Raw genomic sequence first — 18,915 nt, forward strand, 5'->3', positions numbered from 1 at the left:
GAGCAATACATTCAGCGTGTGGTAGTTTTAACGCATTGTTTATTATTCTATTGTTTTCTGTGATTGATTTCATCTACCAGCATAATTACTTCCTGTACTTTTGTTTTTCTAACTCTTCTAGTTTTGTATTTCACCATTCCAGCATATTTCCTATCATCTTTATCTCTTTTATAAATAAAGGCTATTGGGTTATTGTTTATTTGATGCCTTAATGACATCTGAAATGCCATGTCTTACTCATGTTTTGTGGAATAGTGTATCACAGACAAAAATTCAGCAGAAAGGATCATTTTCAAGAACAAACAACAGGACAAAGAGGTGTAGATTCAGGCTGACTTCTCTGTAATAAGTTGCTCAGTAACTTTGTCTTTTCCTCACACGTTGTTATCACGAAGTTGGCAAACTACAGTGAAATTCTTTGGAGCTTTTTTCAGTTTGGACTGTCATATCTGATTCATATCTGATTGCTTAACAATTCTTTCTGAAACCATTCATCTGCGTCTATACAGTTACAGCCTCCAGGCTTTGCGCAAGAAACCTGCAGGTTGTTTTTTTTTTCTTTTTTATCTCATTCATTAACAAAGATCATTAATGAGGTCTGGCACTGATATCTGCTGATAAGGTCTCACTAACAGTGGGTGTTCCTGTTCAGCCCAAAGGTTCTGGATGGGGTTAAAGGTCAGGGCTCTGTGCAGGCCTGTCAAGTTCTACCACACCAAACTCTGAAAAACGTTTCCATATAGGCGTTGGCTTTAGTGTTGACTGATTCATCCTATATTGCAACCTGAATATACGTTATAAACATTGCAAAAGACTACCTGACAACTTGCAAGTGAAATCATGTATTTACACGCTGCATGCTCTCGTACTCAGCATGATCAGACGGAGCTCTGGATACACGGGCCATGTATTCACACTGTTTGCCATCAGATGATGCCCGAGCTACCCATCAGTTTAATTAGTGTCACTTCAATATTTGTTTGTTTATTGTAAGTCACATTTTTATTGCAACACTGAACGGCGTTATCGCACCAGATGTTCCTCATATCGTGCCGGTCGACTGGCTTCGTGCAGGCGTTGTTGTCATGTTGAAAGAGAAAAGGACTTTCCTTAAACTGCTGTAACGAAGTTGGTTTTGTACTAAAAGACAGCGGCGTCTCTTTCTGTCTGACGCTCACTCTGTATGTTTTAATTCATGTACACGTGTGTGTATGTGTGTGTGTGTGTGTGCGCAGGCCCCTCTCGTCTCTACTCAAGTTTCCTCTCATTAGCGGTCCTGACAGCTGCTGGAAGAGGCAGAGGAGCCATACTAATCAGCTGACAGTAATAGCACTCTTTACCACCCCGCGACACAAGAGAGGGAGAAAAAGAGAGCAAACAAACACCAATTACTGTCCGTCAGGAGGCGAAGGAGGAGGCAATCATGTTTGGGCACTCTTTGTGATCATGTGCTTCTTGCTGTACTCACAGAGCGCAGAAGAGGGTCAGCGGAGTTGTGTCCACAGGGAGGATACGAGCATTAGTGTCAAGTAGGAAAACAGATTTTGTTCTCCGACCTGGAGAGTGAGACTCTCGTGGAGTTTGATAGTCTTGTTCCTGTTTTGTATTTCCTCTGTCGTCCTCTTCGGTTTAGCAGCATTCGTCACCCCCGTGTGTCAGATCTATGCAGGTTTTTTCTAGAAAAAGCAGAAACAAAGAGGCGGCTAAAGTGCTATTAGTTTTGAATGGTTAGTAATGGGCTTTTATTCATTAGATCTATTGATCCATCAGTAATCAATTTTGGCTCATTATCAACCCATGAGCTGAATCTCAATCCATTTCCTGAAGTGTCTGAGACAAGAGAGAATTGACCCCTGACCCCTCACATACTTCATTTTGAGGAGAAGATCTGGTTCCTCTCTAATGTGGAGGTCTGTCACATTATAGTGGAGCGCACGCATCAGTCACGTCTATATGTTATGGGCCGCTGGTTTCAGGAGCTGAGGGGAGACTGTCTGTGGTTCTGGTCTCACTCGACTCGGTTCCTCAGGTCCGCTTGCAGGGGTCTAGGGTGACACTTTCTCATCCCTCTCAGGGCCACATCCTTGATAGCAACAGCTCCTCAATTATGCAGTGACACGAAGAGATCAGCTGTCTCTGTGGATGTGGACAAGATAATATGGTGACACCGAGTGTTCATTACGCTACTTCTCTGGGTCAAGGCTCTGGGTTTGAAGCCAAGCTCTTTAGAGGATAGAACAGGCAGTTAACCCTATTTGAATGTGTTGCTTTGTGGCTGCTGTTTGGGGCCCGCTGAAGGATTTTACTAAATCTCCTTGCTGATTCAAATCTTGTTATTCCAGTTCAAAGGTCGCCAGTGAGGGTATCTGTTCAAAAACTAAATTATCTCTATCCTTGTCCGTACTTGGATCCAGGGCTTAATTGGAAGTAGGTTGAACTAACTGAGAGTTGTTATTAAAGGATAAGTTCCCTCAAAAGTGAACATTCAGTCACTGTCTACTCAGACTTTCCATCTGCGTGGGGGTGTAGGCCATCAAACCCTTCTGGCAAAACAGCGTTGCAGCATTCTCCTAAACAACTGATGTCACGAGTACAGATACTGACACATTTTTCTTGGGAGTACATAAAAGTAAAGTACAATATTTGTACCAGATAGTTGTTTAGACAAACACTTGCTAAACCCTTCTGTTTAGATCTTCCACTCACTAGATCACATCATTCAGATGCTCTTAAGTCTTTATTCTGTGGTTACGCGATGTTACGTTCTGTTCTGACCCAAAGTTAACCTGTGCCAGAACTGCCAGTTAGCTTGTTAGCATAAAGACAGGAATAAGCTAGTCTGGCTCTCTCCAATAGTCACAAAATTTACCAACCTGCACATCTAAAGCTCACAAACTAACGCCCGTTACCTGTGTTTAATTGCTACTTAAACCTCAGTGTAAAAATCTGAATTTGCCATTTTACAGGGGGGTATAGTTTAAGCTATTTCTTGTCTGGAACCAGCGACTTCCTGGAGTCTATGGTAGCCAACAGTGCAGTTCATGACCCCCTTTAAAATGTTGAATTGTGTTATTTTACATATCGTTTTCTGTACTGATTAAACAATTCATATATAACCTGTTAATTTGTGCAGATTTGTTATCTTTGGATAGAGCCTGGCTAGCTATATCCTTTTTTCCCAGTCCTTATGCTAAGCTAAGCTAACAGACTGCTTGCCCTAGCCACACATTTACAATATATAAGAGCAGTTTCAGTCCTCTGATCTAGCTGTCAGAAAAAATGAGAATAACAGTACCTAAATGTCAGATTGTTCCTTTAATGTATTTTATCACTGATGAGTTTACGTGAATCAATGATGTGAGTAATAAGATATGAAACAAACAAGTCTCTTTTTTTTAAATCTACATTCTTGCTTGAATGGGTCGCCCGGGTCACATTTAGATATTGTTAAGTGGCTTTGAATAGCTCCCTTGATTTCACAGCTCCAAATGACCCGCGATAATCAGGTCATTAAAATGAGCCCATTCTCCACATCTGACACACTTCCACTCCCGCCTCATCTGAATAACAAATCAGCTCTGGAGTGCTTTCTCAAACTGAGAGCAAAAAAGAAAAGAAAAAAAAGAAAAGAGGAAAAACTGACTTTCTCTTTATTTTCAGGTTAACCTTATCTCTATATCCAGGAGTAAAGATGGTAAGTAAGCTAGAGGGGGGAAAAGGTCCTGTCAAAAGTGCCAGTGCCTGTGTGAAAGTACCCGGTTTTCTTAATTCATCCCTTAGGACCGGATAAGTCTATCAATCTGTTAAATTGGAAAGCCATTAGGTGCCCTGGTTTATGTGTTTCAAGCTGTTAACTAGAGGCTGATTGATTGTTGTTCCTTTGATGGGATATGCTGATCTAATCTCACTGTGTGCACGTTTGCAATAAATTACACAATTCATTTCCCCCCATTTAGAGGAGGGGGGGAAATCACACCTCCAGGCATGCCTACGCTCTGCAGGCAAAAGAGCAGGGAACCTATTTTATGGTGCCATTTAGCCAGCAAGCTTTCAGCGATCCCAGCCCTCTTTTCCAACCCCCCTCCCTCCCTCCCTCGCCCTCCACCCCTCCAAAAAATCGAAGCATAATCAAGGTGTATGTTTAGAAAATTTATTGTTATAATTTTCCCCCATAATCTCCTCCATTTTCCTGCAGCCGCGCTGACATAGATCATCATCTAAAAAGAGAAAATGGATAGCAGTTTAAAATTTATCGGTCTTTGATTCTCAATTATACGTGTTTATGACTTCATCTGTCTTCAGTGACTTCAACCTTTTCCATTATGGTGGAATATTGTTTGTACGGAATCCATTAAATTCACAAGGCAGGACTCTAATGGTGGGGCTGCAGCGATTTGCAGAGGGAAAAGTTTTGAAAGGTTGGCTTTAGGAAAAGCGCCGCTGTTATGACACAAGAAATTGCTTTATTGATGGTCTGCTCTGCTGCCTGTGCATTTGGCCATTTGTTACCCGGCCCATATCTATATCTCAGGCTGACACTGATGAGAACTTTTCTGTTGCCCTCTCCAGATTATCGAGTTGTAATGACACATACAGGCAGGCCGGGTAAAAGCTGACGATCCGAGGGCAGAGTTTTTGGAGGTGCGGAGGGGTGGATATTGAGGCCGGGTGCCTGGAGGGGCTCGGGCGAAGCTGCTCGTAATAGAGAAAAAGGGCTACATCGCTCCTGTGACTGCTTCCATCCAGCCCTTACAGAGGTCATCATCGCTGCCGAGAAACAATAAAGGAAGAGGAGAAGTGATAAAATGTGGATAAAATGAGAGCAGGGGAGATAAAAGGAGAATACGCCTGCTATCCGCTCATAAGGTTCATGCTAAGAGACATATTTCTAAGTATATCTGAAAGGAAGTGATCACACACGAAGGGAAAAATACATCCTCATGTGACTAAAGTACATTTGCCAGAGGAACTGTCATCCGCCTCCTTAAATACATGTTGTTTCCTGTTTACACAGGAAGTAACAAGACTCCCTCTCTAGTCAAGTGGCCGCTGAAGTGTTCCAACCTGGATGACATTGAGCTCCTTCGACTGGCTGGTGCAAGGGGCCGAGTAAAAGCTAATCAGGCTGTAATTCAAGATTCGCCTGGCCACTTACAATCAATACTTGCACAATCCCAATTAAAGCTTGCCGGGTCAGTGGAGGGCCACCAATTCCCTTTCAAGTTAAAAGCAATACTTAAATCCAGGCAATCTCTGTGTGGCCTTCGTTGGTTTAATGGCTCGTCGCAGCAGAAGCGTCCAGTTAAAAGTGCAAGAAGGACACGGTGATGAGTGCTGCTGTCTGTTGTTGTCGAACAGGATTCTGTGCAAAGCTCCCTGCTTCAGTTCCTCATACCAGATGAAAACAACACAGATAGCGTTTCATCAGCTGGATTTGTATTAATCATAGTGTTGTTGTGTCGAGTCTGTCATAACAGAGGCTAAATGTCGCCCAGTCACCATGATAAAATGCAAGCTAACGTTTCTGCAAACTACAGATACGTCCATATGTACACGTCACAGGCTACTGAGATTTGTACACAACATGTGGAGAGTGGAGGGGACGGTGGTGGAGTTCTTAACTTGTCTGTGGTTGGCTAAATATGATCCATGTTATGTATAAAGACTTATAACCTCTGAACCGTTGCTGGAAATTACATTTACTCGATCGTATACTTAAAGAACGGGATGACATTTTTGACACTCCGGGTCTCAGTAAACAAGTAAAAAATACCTAATCAGTGTTGGTTTATGGGCGTTGTTGTCTTCATTGTTAAACAACTACCAGTGTTGATGAAACTGTGTGACTCAGGCAGAAATGTTCATGGACGAGATCAAGACAGATTTTAGACATTTACTGCAAAGATGTTATAACTTTGTAAAATGTGGAGTATTTCCATTCCGCTCTACTTTATCTTTATACTCCATTACATTTCAGAGATGAATATTGTATGTTTAACTCGGCTACATACAAGATAGAACCTGATATGGTATGTGAAACTATTTCTGACAGTAAATGTTCAATATATTTCATTTGTCACATACAAGTATCAACAGCTGTTGTTTCAAACTCCCAGGCAGTGAACAGTACTAATAAATAAAAAGCAAACCTGTACACAAAATATTGGATAAAAAACTAAACCAAATCGGCAAAAATGTATAAAAATACAAAAAGTAAACATCCGAGTCGAAGTAAAAGGTTAATGGTGCCGGTGTCAACGCTATTTAAAAGGCAGCAGTACAAGTTATAATATTTACTTTAGTGAATGTTGTTGGTTTAAAAGGTACTTTAACTTTTGATTCTTTAACAGAACGGATAAAATCTCTCCTCAGTTTATAAAACGTGATGAATTTCTTGAGGTTACACTGCTAAACAATTTAAAATAATGTGTTAATGAGGTCCATCACAACCACCTACAACAGTAAATATTACTTACAAACATATGAATAAAAATAGTAATCCCATAATATGCTGGACTGCAATAGTGTAACTTACAGGGACCATTTTTTCTTCCTTTCTTCATACTTATACACATTTATTCAATAACACTTACTTATACATGTACTCTGCTATATGATATTTCAGTATTGCTTCTTTAAGTAAAGGATCTGAATATTTCCTTCACTGCTGCTCAGAACTCCAGATCACAGACTCGCAGTTCCCTCGTCAACGTTTCATACCCGCCCATTTTTTCCCATTTTCCCTCCAGTTTTCTCCCTCCGAGCCTTTTGCCGTTGCATCCATGTCTTTTATCACAATTTTGACCCACAGAAAGGAATTCTCACAAGATATCAAAACAAAAATCTATATTTAATATGGGAGCAATTACAAAGCGAAGTTGGCTGCACAGGGCCGTTGTCACCAGAGCGCGTGTTTTTCATCAAATAGGTCATTAGACGATGATGGATGTAAACCTATAAAGTATCTAAACTGGGCCTTTTAACAAACCACGAGCAACACTATCATTTCTCTAATAGAACCTGCTGACCGTGTCATTCCCTCCTGCCATTTGTCATTTTTCCTTGTGAAATAATCAATATCTGGGCGCTTAGAAATAAATAATATAAAAGTCATAGTAACCTACCCGAGGAGCAACAAAAATAGACTTATGGGGCATTCAGAAGGCCTATATGGCCTCAGGACAGTGTCTACTGCATGTTTCTAATCAATGCAGAATGTGAACTGTATTTTTTTAAGAGTACAGACTACAGGATCTTAGTTTGTTTTCAGGGTTTGAATCTGTTGCGTTCTTTTTATCCCAAGTCGAGCACGTTGGAATGCCGTTATAGTAGTTAGGTATAATTTGTGGGGAAATATTCCTGAGCTCCTTCACAATTGCTATTCGCCGGTTTAAAAACACAACCAGACCAATAATGCACTCCTACAAGAGTTATTGTGTCCATGAGTTATAATAACAATGCAGACATTTACACCGGGAACACTGGGAACATGTTCCCACCACTTTTATTTTACATGTATTTTTTTAGTCTTTATGTTATAAACTGATAACAGCTGACTTACGTACTCTGGTGCTTTCTACAGAAGGTTTAATATGGCCATTGACCAATTGATCTGCTGCTGTATTTGTGGATGTGGTGCATATGAATGACTGCTACTTGGTTGGTAGTCGTTATCGGGTGTCGTATGCTGAGTATTGTAGCCGAGGCTGTGCCCTTCTTTACCTGCCATTATGCAATTTTTCCTGCCGTATATATCTACTCTGACCTCACACTGATCCCCTCATTACATCGCTGAAAATGCTGAAGACCTTATGTCTCTACCGTTTTTCAACATAAAGTCACTTAAATGTTTAAAGTTATTCATGATAGTCTTCAACAGGCCTGTATTTCATTTTCACAACAAGAATACGTGTTTTGTCCAGGATGGGTACAAGGAAGATGGAAGATGTGATGTCACGTAATGATGAGTCTTGGTGCAGCTTTATTGACAAATGTTCCTCCCTGTTAAGTATAGATACAAGTATTTCTTTTACATTAAGTAATAGTAAATGCTTAAAAATGATACAAGGCCACACAGATGGCACTTTTTTCCGTTTTTGCACCAGGTGGGTCGATCATTTGTAGAAGAATATGTCATTTAACATGGCAGCTATCATATGATACACAAAATCTGTGATATTGTTGTTTTTACACCTTAAAGGTGCACTATGCAACTCTTTTTTTTTACAGGCCTATAAATAAAGACAGGTGTCGATAGAAGGAATAAAAATGTCTGAGCTTACATGAGTTTTAGATGTACTTAATTATAGGACATTGTTTTTTCAGTTACACCCATCAAGAAGTGGCAAAATTCAAAAACATGACTAAAAAAGTTACATACTACGTCTTTAAAACACGACAATAATTCTGGCTATACATCTGGGATTGTCTGTCTCCGTTGCCCTGGTGTCCATCTGTGAAAAATATCAGATAAACAAACATCACGTGAGCTAGTCTTGAATTCTTGGGATTGCTTTTTTTAATACACACATTTTACACCTCTGTCAGGCCATTAAATACCTGTGATGATATAAGGAAAGGAGGTAATTACGTCACAGCTACAGGATCACTTAATGAATCGCTCTTAATAATTACACGAAAAAGCCAATGTGGAAAGACTGCTGGAAACCTTTCTCCAAGTCTTCCGTATAAATCAGAGTTTTGGTTTTCGTCTGTATGTCGGTGTTTTAGTTATTTGTGATCGGACAGCCTTATTAGCTACAACATTGCAGATGAAAGGTTTGAATATTAAATCTAAGTAAAATTACAGACTTAAAAAAAATACTCGTACAAGCACAAGTCCAGGAATTACTTAATTACAGTAATTGGGACATATGTAATAAGTGACTTCCACCTCTGGATGTATGTTAGAAATCTGCAGATGATGGAGGGGGAAAGAAGCACAATGGCACCTCGTGTCTGACCCTCTTTATCATGGCTGCCCATCACATGGCCAATGGATGTCTTTAGGAAACATGATGAGGAAGTGATGGAACTGTTTCACAGGACAAAAAAAAATGCTGTGCTTGTTAGAAAACTGGCCGTTATGGTCGGCACGTTGACTTGCATCCGTCACCTTCACCAAAACCCTCATCTTTGTCCTGAAAGTCAGTGGTGTGCCTGATAGGAACATACTCAGGTTCAATTTATAGGCTTTATTTGGCGTGGCGTGTGACGTGTGTAAATGGAAAAACTAAATAAGTTCAGAATAAAATAGAAAATGAAATGAAAAATAATTACATGCACTCAAACAAAGGCCTACATATATACTAAAAACATATATATAATTTTTTAATTTTATATTTAATATGACACACACATCTTTCTATCCACACAGTCCATGAGTCCACACACTTGCATTCCCCCCTCACGGCCCACAGAGGGCGCTGCCTCCCCGTTCTTCCTCTCCTCCACCAGCCTCCGACCAATGGACTGCTTTTTAACAAGTCAATTAATATCAATGAGTGAATATACATAGCACATTTACAAAGAGTGCAATCTGAGGGATGAATTAACCAAATCGATTAGGGAGGGATAAATGACTGTGCGACCCGCAGACATGCTGGAAGTGGCCCTCGCTGGAAATCAATGAATTAGAAATATGAATCTAATCGGTGACACGTCGAGCAGCTGCAGACTGATCCGAGGCCAGCTTCAGATCAGAGGGACAGAGGAGCAAACATGTCGGGACTGTGCGACGAGTTCAGTGGACATACACCAGAAGTCATATTTTTATTTTTATTTCATTACGTCAGAATAAACGTTTCTACGGTCGTCCTCAATAAAAGAGGCGTTTACTGACACCAAAATAAAAAGGAAATTGCAGATTTTCTTTCTGAGACTTACATTTTTTAATTCAGCATCAACCTGTTTATGAAATTACATGACAGTGGGACAGAGAAACACGTATTTAGATCCAGAAATACTCATTACCTGCATTCAAAATACCAAAAGTGCCAAAATATTGGCATTAAAATATACTAATAAAAGTACTCATCGTGCATAATGCCTCCTACCATAGTATAATTTATTATTAGATTATGGCAATTGATTAATGTGTTCATCACTTTAAAGTTGCAGGTGATAAAAAAAAGCTGTTTCTTATATGTTACAAATACTCTATGGACCTCTGGGTAGCTTTTAAATCCCTCCCAGGGATCAATAAAGTCTTACAGATTATATTTTGTATTAATAATATAAATCTCCAAAGTAACTAAACGTATTAGGCCTATATAAATGTAGTAGAGTAAAAAGTACAATATTTCCTGACATGTAGTACCTCAAAATAGTACTTTTGTACATGTACTTAGTTACTTCCCACCACTGGTAGCTGTTGAGTCTCTAAAAAAATATATTAATTTTCAGTGCAGTCATATATTAAAACATCACATTTAGGCCTTGGTAAATAATACAAGCTTTAAGACGCCCTACAGGGTAAACATGCATTTTTTAACATTTAAAATTCACAATTTATGGTGATTTTAGAAGATGAATATAATCCAACATCTACCAAACTCTATTCATAAATGGGCGATTTTTAACAGCTCTACCTGACACCTGCAGCCTGAGTGAAAGTGGTTCTAACATGTTTCACTTAATATATATATATATATATATATATATATATATATATATATATATATATATATATATATATATATATATATATATTTAAAACCCCTACTGGATTATGGGTAACCAGTGCAGCCGATCTGTGTGTGACTGCGCTGTTAGTTATCCCAAAGCTTCCTTTTTGGCGCTAACAGCTCTGTGTTCATTTGCTGCCTAATTGGACTATATGAGACCAATAACAGGCGAGCACACACAGCCCGCAGCCAGAGCGCACAGAGAGGGGAGGATGCTCTCTCTCTCTCTCTCCCTCCCTCTCTCTCTCTCTCTCTCTCTCTCCCTCCTCGCCGTCTCTCCCTTAATCCCATTTGCCATTGTACATGCCCAATCGCCTATACTTTCCGCATTTAACTTGGATGACATTTTTATTTCATCATTAGCATCAGACGCCAGACTGACTGACACGGCGGACACACTTTGCGTTTTGACGAAAGAGCCCGGAATGAGACATCTCCATGTTTACGCATGTTTGGGTTTTTTTTATTTTTTCACACCCCTTTAAACATTTTACTTTATTATTTCTCCTGTAGCCTAGAAGGACGTGTGTTCTGACGCGCTCTCCGGGTGTGAAATCCAGTCTCCGAAAGATAAAAACAGGGACTCCTCGCAGCCAGGATATCGACGGTGTGTAAGTCAGCCTCGCTTCTCGCCTTTTTTTTTTTTCTTTTTTTTTCTTTTTTTTAGTGTGAGTGTGTGTGATCTCCGTTGTTTTTTTTCGTGGCGCTCTGCGTTCACACCGCAGCCACAGCGATGCCAGAGACAACGCAAGAGACGTGCGCTCCGGCCAAGGACTCTCCTTTCTTCATTAAGAACCTGCTGAACTGTGATAGCAAACCGTCCAAACCAAAGCCGGTGCTGGCTGCCACCAAGGCCGCCTTGGAGGGAGGATTTTCCCTCTCCCAGGTCGGGGACTTCAACTTTCCGCGCTTCGAACTGCCCACACAGAGGTTCAGTCTACCGGCTCACTACCTGGAGCGCACCTCGGCGTGGTGGTACCCCTACGCCCTCAGCTCATCCGCCCACCTGCACAGAACCGAAGGTAAGACCGAGAAAACAGCAATACGTGATGAATCACTTAGTCACGAGACACTGTAACGGTTTTATTGTTGGAGTTGTTCCCCTCTAAAGAGGAAAACATCACTATTTTAGTTCCATGTCCCCTGTGCGTATTGTGCCACCACCCAGACACTTCCCCCCTCAAAACAGTCTCTCGCTAAAAAGTAGATTTTACGCGTTTTTGGTGACGCGGAATAACATTTGGAAGCCTTGTCCTCCGCGAAGGCCTGTTTTGTTATGCCACGACGCGCCGTGATAGATCAATAAAGTGACACACTGAGCATAAAAATGAAGTAGACATCATCAAATCGTCGGATGAGGGTGACGATGCGCAGCGTGCTTTTGATTTGTCTGCCGGCGCTCACTGTGAACGTCTTACCCCCAGAGGCTCGGGCAGTGACAGCGGGGCTCTCACCTGCCTGCTCCTGTGATTTATTCATGTGGGATTCAAAACAGGCTGATACGAGTGGCGCTATCAGGCGCTCATGCAAAGACGAGAAGGGGATATGTGCTGATAGGCTCGAATAAAACTACTTTGTGTTTACTTCTTTTAATTCCTCCAGTCTGTTAAAAGTGTTGTTTTTTTTAATTAGAAATAATAATTTGTTGTTTGTGCTCCTGACATGGTTTATGTTTATGTCGCAAGTCGTGTTATTTGGCACTGTTTTATACGCGTTGTAGTTCCAGACTCTCCAGTATCAACAGGCTGTGGTAAAAAGATAAACTCGTGCGGTGTTTGTGACCACGTCTCCCTCTGTCCCCCCATCCAGTCACCGAGAAACCAGGAGCCAGAGACTCCTCTCCCACCTCGGGCACAGACAGAGACTCCCCGGACCTGGTGCTCAAATCTGAGCCGGGGGCCAAAGACGACGACGAGGACGATGAGCACAACAACAAGAGCGGCGACGAGATCATCCTGGAGGAGAGCGACGCGGAGGAAGCCAAAAAAGACGAGCTGGACGAGTGGAAGAAGCGGGACGACGACAAGAAGCCGTGCCGCAAGAAGAAGACGCGCACGGTGTTCTCCCGCAGCCAGGTGTTCCAGCTGGAGTCCACCTTCGACATGAAGCGCTACCTGAGCAGCTCGGAGCGGGCCGGCCTGGCCGCGTCCCTCCACCTGACGGAGACCCAGGTGAAGATCTGGTTCCAGAACAGGAGGAACAAGTGGAAAAGGCAGCTGGCGGCGGAGCTGGAGGCCGCCAACCTGAGCCACGCCGCGGCGCAGAGGATAGTCCGGGTGCCCATCCTCTACCACGAGAACTCGGCCTCAGAGGGCGGAGGCGCCGGTGCCAACGTGCCGGCGAGCCAGCCGCTGCTCACCTTCCCGCACCCGGGCGTCTACTACTCCCACCCCATCGTCACGTCCGTGCCGCTGCTCAGACCGGTTTGAGAAAACACAGCCGGAGCGGCGGGAAGGTGGTGTTTTATTTTCAAAAATCAGCTCATCAGAAAAGAAAAGAAAAGAAAAAAAGACTGAATATTTTTGTACAACTGACTGAATGAAGAAACAAAGAAAACATAGAGAAAAGAGACACACTGTCAGGCCGACATGGACCTATTTATTGTGTCATTTTCCACCCATGTTTTATATTATTATTATTAATTATTATTATTATTATTATTATTATCATTATTATTATATGTAATGATCACCTCAGGAGTCCGCCTGCTTACACTGCCGGATGAGTGTCTATCATTTGTTTCCTTACGTTGACACCATGACAGTTTGCTGGACAGTGTGAGGAGAGGAAAAACAAAAAAACAAAGAAACTACCTTGTTTACAACAAATGATGGCAGGCCTGATTATCATTAAAACTCCACTTATGTGATTTTTTTTTTTTTTTATTTACATTTCCAGAAGCGATCACACGATAATGTGCAATACACTGACGGTGTACAACATGTTGTCATCTATTCACGGTGGAATATCGATGAGGCTTTGTTGTAATTTACTTTTATTTTTTAATAATTTTTATTATTATTTGTTTTTTTGTTTTTGACGGGGGACAATCAAGACACTCTCACCTGTAAAATACTCATTTATGTTTTAGTTTTTAGTGACTCTCCGCATCTCGCGTCCTTCAAGCACAAGTGTGAGCTCCAAACGTCTCTGAATCGACTTTTTGTGGGGGTTTTTTCTGAAAATATCGACGAACACTGGTGTATGAAAAAAACATTACAAAAAAAATAAACAAGAAAAAAAAAACAACGATATGTATTGTATATATTTAATGAGACGCGGGGAGAGAAGCTGCCACCTGCGGCTCCTCGTTTGTACAGTGAAAAAAAAACACGTTTTGATATTGTATTGCTGAAACCATGTTGTGAAATAAATGGAGACTATTCCTTACATTTAAGGATATTTATTTTTTTGCCATCGCTTCTGTGTGCACTGGGGGGAAAAAATCCCTGAGGAGGATGTGGGATTAACACGTTTAATTGTTTATTTTTCTCACTACAACGTTTGTTTTTAAATTTTATTTTACGCAACAAAACACGAAAAACTAATCAGAAAAAATGTTGAAAACGCAAATGAATCTCGTTAAACACTCCATCAACACACACACACACACACACACACGCACACTTGTAGCTGTGGCAGGTGGGTTTCTGTAATCATCTTCGTGTTATGCACTTTAAAATCGTTATTTTACATAAAAAGTGGCTCAGTCAATTAGATGCGTAATTGCCACCATCTTGCCAAAATTATGGGTAATGTATTCAGGAGAGGGCATTACTCCCTGAGTATGAGCTGCTGTCTTTGAACATCTCTCTCTCTCTCTCTCTGGATCTCTATCTCATGGTGTGTGTGTGTGTGTGTGTGTGTGTGTGCGTGTGTGTGTGTGTGTGTGCGTGTGTGTGCGTGTGTGTGTGTGTGTGTTCAGTGTGAGGTCGAGGGGATGTCAGTGTCCGCGCCTCACTTTCTTCATTCTCTTTTATTTATGACAATTCTGTATCTCTAACACATTTTTGTTTAAATGTCTAAAAGTAAATTTATTTTTTTAAGACTTTAGGAGGAAAAGTATTTTTGTCTTACAAGCGTCACTTTACATTGAAGTGGTGAGGTAGTACATTTATTTATTTGAAATATATAGCTTTACAATAACACCTCTCCACACTTAAAGCCTGTGTTAGTCCGCAGTGCTCTAACTTAATGGCTCATCTCAAAAAATAAGAGCTTTTAAGAAGTTAAAGCTAAATTATTAAGCTGTCACTTTGTAACACATGCGACCCTACAGGTGTCACCGGACACCTGATGCGACTCTCTCAGTGAAGACGTGCACACATCTGTTGTAGTTTCAATAAAAAGGAAGGTTAAAGGTATAAAAGTGATTTCTTTTTAAAAAAAATATAATGTGAGAAACACATTTCTTTTTAAGCAAATTTAAAATCTTATCTTAAAATAAGGAAGCACAACGTGGAGAGATTTACAATTCCAGTTTGATTCAAGAAATTGGAGACAATTAATTTAAGTTTTTTTTTTTTTATCTTAAAGGAAAAAAAGATTCGATACCAGGATCCAGGTGAGACATTCAAGACTGAACCTTTGACTTTACTGTCCGACATATACTGTAATACTGTATATTATTTTTTGTTTAATTTTACTTAAAAAAAAATAAAAATGGATGTATAAAGGTACAGGTGTGCCATCCAGGTCCCAGAGGAGGAGGGAGACACTCCTCTCAGCCTCTGCTGAGGTGGTGACAAGCGAAATAAACAGCCATGATCAGTAATTAGTCAGAAATACCAGCAATAATCCATCACAAGGATGGATATTTTTTTTTTTAAATGTGTATTTTTACACCCTGGAATCGGTTTTGAATTCCCCTCCAGACTGTGATCAGGTGACAGAGAGTCCAGGTGGACACGTGGACACCTTCAGAGAGCCTCCAACCTGCTGCTGCACTCAACACTCCACAGAGCCAAAGACAGACGGACACACTATCGATAGCTTCATAGCTGGAGGACAGTTTTAGGAGTATCTCTGCCTCCATTACTGCATTTACTAACAGGCAATAATGCGCTCGAAAGTTGGTGAAATTAAAGATTTTAATAGAGGAGAATATGCGTAAAAATCATCCATGACGCGCCTCACATCCTGAAAGGTCATTCCCAGTGTTCATCTGTGGGCTGATGCAGTTATTGGAAATTAATCAGTCAGCAATAAACTTCCATATGATGACCTCATCCAGAGACAAAGGGTTCATTCAAATATCGTCAGATCGCCCGAAGTATCGACGCGCACCTACCACGCACACTCACCACGGGCCCATTACCGCAAATTAATAGATTAGTATGGCATTATTCCTCTGGCGCATATCGATCCGCAAACGTCTGCATCATATCGCGTCAAGTAAGAGCAACGTTCACTTCACGCTCCGGCTCGGCGTGTGTGACCTTGATTTGCGCGCATAAATTGAAAAAATTACCACTCGATAATTTCCATTTGCGCGACATCTTTATGTAAAGGAGAGAAGCGAGCGGGGGCCAAAATCAGATAAAGTACATTTGCAGGAACGGGGGCAAACGGACGTGACCGGGGAGCGCGCTCAGTGTATTACATTAAAATGGAGAGCTGAATGGGTAATTTTAAGCCCTATCATGGGTTTTAGTGCCAGTTTGGAAACACACAAGTGGGCCCCCGACCACCTTGCGTAACGCCAGCCCTCCTCTCCGGTCCGCTCACATGTGTGTTTGACGATTAAAGCTGGAGAGATTAAAGCATTTATTCAAAGAACCGCAGCAGCTTCTGTCGTGGCACAGGACGCATTTTTTTTGTTTTTCTTTCTGGGATTTGGTTCACGAGTTTTTCTGTGAGGTTTTTGGCAGAAGGACCGGAAGCATGATATTCTAATAGAGGCATTAAAGGAGCAGTGTGTAGAAATTCAAACTCGGAATTGTAATACAATACTAATGAGGTAGTAACACTGACTAATGTATTTATTTCTTCTAACTGAATAAAGAAGCTGCTCTCAGCGGAAAATAAGGTCCCAACAACACAGTTTGGAGCGAAAAGGGTGGCAGGGTCCGCCACATGTAAACAAAGTAAATCAGTATGAAACAGGGTCGTCCTTTAAAAGTTCTATTTGTAAGAAAAGTAGCTTTTTGACACTTTGGGATTGCAGGTTGGCCACACAAGTTGGGAATGAGACGCAAAAATCAGCTTTTCTTACAAATAGCATCGTTTTTTAATTATTTGCTCACGAAAACAGAAAATAATTTATTTATTTAGTTTGTTCCGGGCACAAAGGAGAGTCAGTCTGTGATTAAAAATGTCTGCCACAAAACTACAAAGTACACCTTTAAGTTTTTTCCATAGCTTTTACAAATCTTGTCAAACCAACATCCTCCTTGATGCTTCCCTCGGGGTAAAAAAAAAAAAAAATACAAAAGTTGAAGCAAATCCACTTAAAACCTCCTTCCACCTCCAGTCCCTGAACGCACCCTGTCACAGATCAAACCCTCTCAGATCAGAGATGATCTGATCGCCTCCCGTGTGTGTGTGTGTGTGTGTGTGTGTGTGTGTGTGTGTGTGTGTGCGTGCGTGCGTGCGAACAACTCTTTTTGACACTTCTCGAGGAGGAAGCCTTGTTTTAAACACATCCCATTTGCTTTGCTGATTGAATGCGAGCATCAGATTTTCATCAAAGTTCTATTAAGTGAAACATAGGTTGCGGGGCACCGTCTGATTGGAACAGTTTAAATTTTAATTGTGTTTTTAATTTGACATATAGTTGCTGTGAAGAATGACAGTGAAACGCCGAGGGGCGGTCGATTTTCTTAATTTCTCCCCGAGGAATTGATGAGTCTATCAGGGCAGTAGATTGGAAAGCCATTAAAACTCAATGGTTAGGTTGTTAATTGGAACTTGATGGATAGGAGCCTGTGGATAGGCTGTACTGATCCAATCTTCCTGACTTTGTGTTTTCCAATAAATTACCCAGTTCATTTCCACACTCAGATTACATAAATTGTACACCTCCAGGGCTCGGGCTCTGCTTGCGTTTACAACTCTCTCTCTCTCTCTCCCTCTCTCTCCCCCTCACACACACACACACACACACCCTCAGACACACACACACACACCCTCAGACACACACACGCCTCCTGAAAAAAGAGCAGGCCCCGCTTTCCTGAATGAAAATCGAAACATAATCAACGTTTATACTTAGAAAATTTATTGATATCATTTTCTCTGGTAATTTCCTTATTCTAGAGTTGGACACGCCATACATCATAATACACACGTGTAAAGGGTCTTTGTTTAATATTTATCGAAGCTTGATTCCCGGATCAAAGCGCCTCATAACTTCATCTGTCTCTCTCAGACCTTTCTCTGCCGCTAAAGATCTTGTTCTGTTATTGCGGTAGGGCGGCCATACGCACGCCACCTATCACTGTGATAGAGCACGGGGCTCAGGGGGGGCCCTCCGCTCCCCGCTGCTGCTGCTATTTTGGGGGGGGGGGGGGGGGGGGGGGGGGGGGGAGAGAGCTCGGCGGGGATGAAGGTGAAGCAAGGGAGAAAACATGGAGGGGATGGACATTTCCAATGCTAATACAGCGCGCTGGCCTATAAACGCCGGCTCTGGCATAAAAGAAACAGCGTGCGTAATTCACCCGGCCGCGGCACAATGGCAGCCCGTTATGTCCACTATCTCCGTGATGAACTAATCTCACTTTGCTAAAAGTCGTCTGAAAGTGATGAAGGCGGCCGCACTGACAAAGGTCTTTGTTTGAAAAGAGCGGCGTATAAAATAAACCCATTTAACTGTCATTGCAGATTTCACGCCTTATGTGTAACCACCATAAATCCAGCATCCGCCCCTGACTGCCCTCATATATTCGCCCCCCTTCAGTGAAGCCTCCCCTGCGTAAGCGTTTTGTTAAGATCGTTAAGCAGCTGCTGGCCCCGCTGCCAAGTTGACGATATTTACGCGCGGATCCAGATGCTTCTGTCTGGCTGATGACGACAGAAGCTCCCACCATCATCATCAGCACCACCACCATCATCATCATCATCATCATCACCACCACCATCATCATCATCAGCGGCAGCAGAGTCCAGAGCCGCCGTCTTCCTCTTCCTCTCCCCTTCTCTCCACCGGTGACATGATGATTAAAGCTGACCATTTGTAATGTGTCTGGGGCTCCCTTACAAAGCAGTAAAACGAGGGGTAATGTGCCCGAAC

General features: G+C 41.7%; 1 protein-coding gene across 2 annotated transcripts; it reads left to right on the forward strand.

Moving 5' to 3' along the window:
- The first annotated feature begins 10,935 nt into the window (after window positions 1-10,935).
- Window positions 10,936-14,075, forward strand: hmx3a (H6 family homeobox 3a). 2 transcript variants are annotated; one of them, XM_030441023.1, is made up of 3 exons: window positions 10,936-11,292; window positions 11,411-11,707; window positions 12,495-14,075. In XM_030441023.1, the coding sequence occupies exons 2-3, from the start codon at window positions 11,419-11,421 to the stop codon at window positions 13,112-13,114; spliced, it is 909 nt and encodes a 302-aa protein (XP_030296883.1). In that variant the 5' UTR covers window positions 10,936-11,292; window positions 11,411-11,418; the 3' UTR covers window positions 13,115-14,075. The 2 variants fall into 2 exon arrangements, with proteins under 2 accessions (XP_030296883.1, XP_030296882.1); XM_030441022.1 differs by having other exon boundaries at window positions 10,936-11,707.
- Window positions 14,076-18,915: the final 4,840 nt, after the last annotated feature.

Source organism: Sparus aurata, chromosome 15 (assembly GCF_900880675.1).
Source record: "Sparus aurata chromosome 15, fSpaAur1.1, whole genome shotgun sequence".
Classification (NCBI taxonomy): Eukaryota; Metazoa; Chordata; class Actinopteri; order Spariformes; family Sparidae; genus Sparus; species Sparus aurata.